At 42.0% G+C, this 5,971-nt stretch overlaps 1 protein-coding gene across 1 annotated transcript; it reads right to left on the bottom strand.

Moving 5' to 3' along the window:
- Positions 1-668: 668 nt before the first annotated feature.
- LOC117258724 (transcription factor HES-5) lies at positions 669-1,918 on the bottom strand. The gene is made up of 2 exons (XM_033629830.2): positions 1,754-1,918; positions 669-1,657 (listed from the first exon to the last, which is right to left on the bottom strand). The coding sequence occupies exons 1-2, from the start codon at positions 1,916-1,918 to the stop codon at positions 1,241-1,243; spliced, it is 582 nt and encodes a 193-aa protein (XP_033485721.2). The 3' UTR covers positions 669-1,240.
- Between the last annotated feature and the right edge of the window lie 4,053 nt (positions 1,919-5,971).

Below are 5,971 nucleotides of genomic sequence, written 5' to 3'. Positions count from 1 at the left end.
ATTTTCCCATTTCATATTAGTTAAGAGATAGTGTCAGCAAGTTTGATTTAATAAAAAAACTTGTACACAAGGCCACTCAGCACTTGTCATAATGCGTGTATATTGTTTCGTTTTTTTGTGGAGTGAGCTCTGAATTAATACAATTCAAACAAATGCTGCCATGTTTCCAAATATGTGAAGCCTAAATCAAAAATGGGAAAAATCTGTTTGAGGATTTTAAGACAGACCATGACTTTTACCTTGAGCATTATGTGTGTCCAAATCACCCTGATGACTGATGCTTCCTGGAGCAAACATCATGTGACCTTCTCCAAAATAAAGACAATCGAAGAAAAGTTTTCAAAAGAGGTTCATGACAGGCACCCACTAGTTCACCTGGCAGAGCAGGTGCCCCATGCACAACGGCTGTGTCCTTGCTGCAGTGACCACGGGTTTGATTCTAACCCACAGTCAATCAGTGCTGCATGTCATCCCACCAATCTAGTGCTTTATCTGTCCTTATCTGTCAAATGAAAGCAAATAGCCCCAAAAATATCTTTAAAAAACTAAGCTCATGATGAAATTTGAACAAAAATGGTATAGGAAAAGTAATTGTTATCACAAGACATTTATTTGTATTCTCAAATTGCAAAACAAATATTTATGTGGGGTTATTTCAACAAAAAAAAATCTGGAATCAGTGTTTTTTTATGATTGTATCTTTTTATTGTTAATTGTCATACAAATGTTAGAAATGTGTTTAAGAGCCAAAATGTGAAAGCAAAACAGCAATTTCAACAAAAATGTTAACGTCCACTTCCATACATACACACACACACACACACACACACACACACACCATCATCATTATCATTATCATGCTCATACATACGATTTGGCATAGATAATTCAAAACAGAAGAGAAATATTCTCAACAGCCACTGTCAGTGTAACACAGTACGGCAGATACTGTTACATCAAGCAGTCCAAAGATAAACTCCACTGGAGTAAACAGTCGTTTAACAAGATTTAACAAAACCATCACAATTAAAAATCAACCTCCAGCTTTAAACACAAAGAAAAAGCAAACAAAGTCAAAGCAGGACAATCTTCAAATAAGTGAGAGCCTTCGCTTCTACTACTTGTCCATCAATGTGATGAGACAATAAGGAAACCCACCATGAACGAGCAGGCTGGAAATATATTTCCTACATAGTGAGGGAGAGTCCCCTCAGGTGTCAGAGCGTCTGTGTCAGAGTCTCTACCAAGGCCTCCATACTGGGCCTCTGCTGCTGCTGCTGCTGTCCTGCAGCGAGGTGGTCCTGAGGACGGAGCAGACTGGGGAGGAGCTGCTGGCTCTCTGGGCCTGGTGGAGCTGCTGCTCCTGCAGCTGGAGGCCCTGCAGAGGAGTGACAGAGACATCTGTGTTGGATGCAGCAGACAGGAAGCTGACAGAGTCCCTCCAGCAGTGAGAGTAGCCTTGGTTGTAGTCGCTCTGACAGAGGCCCCGCTGCAGCTGCTGCCTCAGGAAGCTCACAGTCATCTCCAGGATGTCGGCTTTCTCCAGCTTGGAGTTGGGCTCCTGCTTGTGAAACTCCTTCTCCAGAATGATCTTGAGCTGCTCGATGCAGCTGTTGATGCGATCTCTGCGCATTTTCTCCACAATAGGTTTTCTTAACTGGGGAAGAGGAGACAGGAAGTTAAGCTCAAATTAGCAATAAATAATCAGACATTAATTCTGTACAAATTGATTAAAACCCTCTTCAGTACTCACTTTGATGTTGTCCTTCTCAGAAATCCTGATGTGGTGAATAGAGGAGTAGTTGGTGGAGCAGGGAGCCATGTCTGTGCAGGTGAAGTTAGCAGCTTCTTGGACTGCAGCGTTAGCTCTGATGTCCCTGGAGGGGCTGCTCCTCATTTTATACTCAGACATTAGCATAACAAAGCCATGTGGCTCAGGCAGGGCTGGGGTTCCCACACTCTGACCAGTGGGACTTCCAGCACAACAATGGAAGACATGTCAATAACTCAGAGAGCATTTATCTGTGCGAGGCATGTTTCCCAAGATAAGCAACAGGTAATTAACATGTTATCACGTGGTCATCTCAGCACTAATCATGGACTGAAGGTCCAAATTTAATTAAAATAAGAGGAAGTGATGCACACTTTAGTGAGCACCTTCAAAGGGAGGTGACTGTAATTAGGGAGCAAATGCTTCAGTGCAATAAAACAGTCTGAGCTGAAGGCTTTCATTTTCTCTTCAAAGACAGCTTCCCTTCCTCCAGACAGCACTTTGGGAGCAGACAGGAGCATCTGGACACATGAGAATGTCTCAGAGGAACAGCTCACAACAATTAGGCTTAAATAATACTTAAAATGGGGAAGACAATCTGAAAGATGAGGAGAGGAGCAGGTAGGGAGGTCATCAACGTCAAAGAGTGACGTCAACTTGCTGCAAGTGAAACTTTTCATTTCCCACCTGTTGCTTTTTAAACTCTGCGCTGCTTACAGTTCACTTATTCTGCAGTGTGAAGACAGTCTGCAGTAATATGAGGACAGCCCCGGACAGAAGGCTGCTGCTGACTCCCAGGTGTGAAAACAGGCAAGTGGCGCGCGTCCTCGGTGGCGCGAGTCGAAGACCGCGTGCTGGCAGAGGCGCGCTGAAGGGGAACAAATAGCCTACTCTCGTGTGCGCACAGCATGACTTTCTGATTTAGTTCGTTGCAGCCGTCATCAAGGACATACAATGACGGGGCCACATTTTAATCATGTATTCTTATGAGTTCATGCAGAAAGATAAAATGGGGTAAAATATGCACAAATCACTCAGCCTTTAAAAACCAAATACTTCACACACAGAGAGACAGAAAGTCATGTGACATCATTAGTTAATTTGTAACAAATAAAGCCCTACACGAGGAGAACTGACAGGTATTATAGGTATATGGGCCAGAAAACAAGTCAGCAATATAAAGAATATGTTGCATAGACTTCATATCAGTGGCACTACAAAATTGACAGAGTATATAACACTATAGGAGTATAATGTATACTATTTTTGGGGTGTATTTGGGTCCAAAGAGTCAGTTAATTTACCACTATACTCAAAGTTTAATATATACACTAATCTAGATCAACTGACTGACAATGTGAGTGTATAAATGCACTCTCACAAGCACACTCAAGAGTGAAAATGTATTCACCTCATTGTTTTGGCCACAATATAGAGTAAAAATGAAATCAGTGTTGATGGCACTGTATAGAGTCTATATGCACTACTACAAAGGTAATAACTGACACCACTATGGTGTGAAACTGCAAACTTTAAGTGTTGAGCTTCAGCACTACTGAGGGTACATTTAGAGCCTAATAGACACAATGAGCATTTAAATGCAGAAAATCTTAGCTTTTCTTTCAAACAGACACTTCACTGTACTAAACCAAAAATTTACTCCCACATTGCCTTAACACAGGTGTCAGTGTTAATGGCAGGAGATATGACAGACACCTGTAACATTATGAGTGCAACAGTCGCGGAGACTGTTCGCCAAAATATTAGGTAATCACAGTTTTTTAAAAGAACTTTTTTCAAAATAACTTGGACTTCAAGTTATGAATATTTGGTTTCCATGGTTTGTGAGGATTTGTTTCTCCAAACACTTAACTGTATGTTAAATCACATGTGGTGAGCAAATCACATTTGGGTTCTTGTTGTTTTTAGTCACATCTTATTCACTGAGCTCTGCTGAAAAACTGTAGACAACTTTTCATCATAAGCTCTTGTCTAAGGTCCCCCGAGGGTCTGCAGACCCTGTTGTAAATGAACTGTGTCAAATTAGTGTCAAGTTAATGGCATTATGAGCGAGCTGGCAGCGTGCCTCTGAGGGCCTCCATCACTGGCTGGCCCCAGATGTGAAGCCGGCCTTGTGGGTGCAGTGTGAGTAGTCCCGTCTCCCCAGTTTCCCACCAGTCCCCAACATCAGGGTAAATGAGCTACAAAAGCCACGCCGCTCCTCAATGCTCCACTGGGAATGTTAATTGATCTTTTGTTGCAGGACAAACAGAAACTCTGTGTCTCGGTCCATCTGGGAAAAATCAAGTCGACTGACTTCACTGCCTGGCACAGAGCGGTCAGTCTGCCTTTAGTCTGTGTTGACTCTTTTAATTTAAGGCTTCAGACACCCATCTACAATGCTAAAAGAAGTACTCAAGTAAGTTTTTATTAAGTCCAAGCAGAAATGCCACAACAGAAATACTACTAATGCGTAGAAACCTGCAGCGGTGAAGAGATGAAGTGTAAAGTATGTCAGAGTGCTTTAGTGATTCAAAACTGTGTGTAAAAAAACAAAGAGCAGACAATCAAACTAACCTGAAATAGAATAAATAATAAAATTACAAATATTTTAATGAGGAACAAGCACCTTGCAACCATATGACACAACAGCACTTCAGTAACCTTTCTGAGCAGGTTTGTGACCTGTTGATATTTTTGTTTTCCAGTCTTGCTGTGCATTTGCATATTAACGTATACAAACATCTTTCTCTCCCTTAATTCATGTCTGTAGCTCCCTCGTCATCACTGCAGTATTTGGAAACACAGAAAATGTCAGTCTGTCAAGTCACATCCATGTTTGGCTTTATTATCCGTCCTCTCCATTGATTTCATTGTCGAAGTGTTTGCGTGAATTTGTGCCTCCTCTGAAAGTTAGTGTGCACTACACGGCTGCTGGGGGTCTTTGTCTACAAGTGTGTGTGAAGACGAGTTCCCCTCCCACCAGCAGCCTGAGAGCTCTGAATTCCTGCCATAAAGTCTCGGCCATCGCTCAGACCTGTGGTGGCGCAGAGCGGCTTCCCGTCAGCCATCTCTCTGTGAGTGTGATATCTCCCGTTTCCCACACTCTGTGCCTATTCACTGGCCCAGAGACGGGGACAATAGAAGTGTGTCTTGTTACACATCACATTAGCTACGGTGTTTGATCTCCTGTTGAAGGGGGAGGGGAGACGGCTTCAGCCAGACCATCTGGCCTGGCCAACTAGACCCTGAGAAAGTCCCAGGCATGCCACATTCTCCACAACTGCACACACAAAAAAGTTGTGAAAGACTTTTGTGGCACTTGAGACATAATTCAAGTACTAGACAGCATGCCACGACCACCACAACAGAAGTGGGATATATGACGCGCGGGGGTGTCTCCACACCCCAGTTCTTTTTCATTTTTTGGACACCTGTGCACCAGTAAGGTCAGATAAGATGAAACTTTAATGATGCCTGTGGGAAACACTGGGAGAAAGTGAGATAAAAAACTCATTTGTTGAATTACAATCGGGCTATTAAAATATACCAAACTAAAAATGAATCATCTGTGTACGTGTATAAGGAAATCAGTGTACATCAAAACACACATTTACACCCATTAACTATAATTTTAAATGCAGTTTCAATGTGCAGCATCTCTGTTCAGCCTCTAATAATCAATCTATCTATCTATCTATCTATCTATCTATTTGCATAAGTGTACCCTAGAATTTGGGCTTTCTCCAATTCTTGAAGTTATTCTTTGCAAAGTGTGTACGCTGTTAAAATTCGAACACACAGTTCTATGGGGCCTAAATGACAACACACAAAGTTAATGTGCAGATTAAGTTATGATCACTTGACAAAGTAGCACATTCTTAGCACTATCCAAGAACACTGCTGCAGGAATCAAACCTTGATTTCTATGCTATTGATCTCTTGAGCAAGGCACTATAGTGAAGCTGCTGTTAGTTGAAAGCTGTGCTGATAAACTCTCTGGTGTGACTGAATATAAGTGTGTGGTCCTTAATAGAGCTCTTCCCAAAGCCAGAATACAACCTCTACCTGCCCTCCTACATTCAGGAATTATTGATTATTCATTCAATCAAGACTTAATGTCAGCGCTTTGAGGCAAACTACAAGTTTTTATGCACACTGACTCATAGTTTTCTGAGAAAAGTAAAGACACCACTGTTG

This window comes from Epinephelus lanceolatus, chromosome 8, assembly GCF_041903045.1.
Source record: "Epinephelus lanceolatus isolate andai-2023 chromosome 8, ASM4190304v1, whole genome shotgun sequence".
Lineage (NCBI taxonomy): Eukaryota > Metazoa > Chordata > Actinopteri > Perciformes > Serranidae > Epinephelus > Epinephelus lanceolatus.
This window is presented reverse-complemented; position numbering and strand designations above follow the sequence as displayed.

Excerpts from the sequence above, each read along its gene's own strand:
- LOC117258724 (XM_033629830.2), bottom strand. The coding sequence starts at position 1,918 with ATGCTAATGTCTGAGTATAAAATGAGGAGCAGCCCCTCCAGGGACATC. Across the intron at positions 1,658-1,753 it reads CTGAGAAGGACAACATCAAA|TTAAGAAAACCTATTGTGGA; the intron begins GTGAGTACTGAA and ends CCTCTTCCCCAG.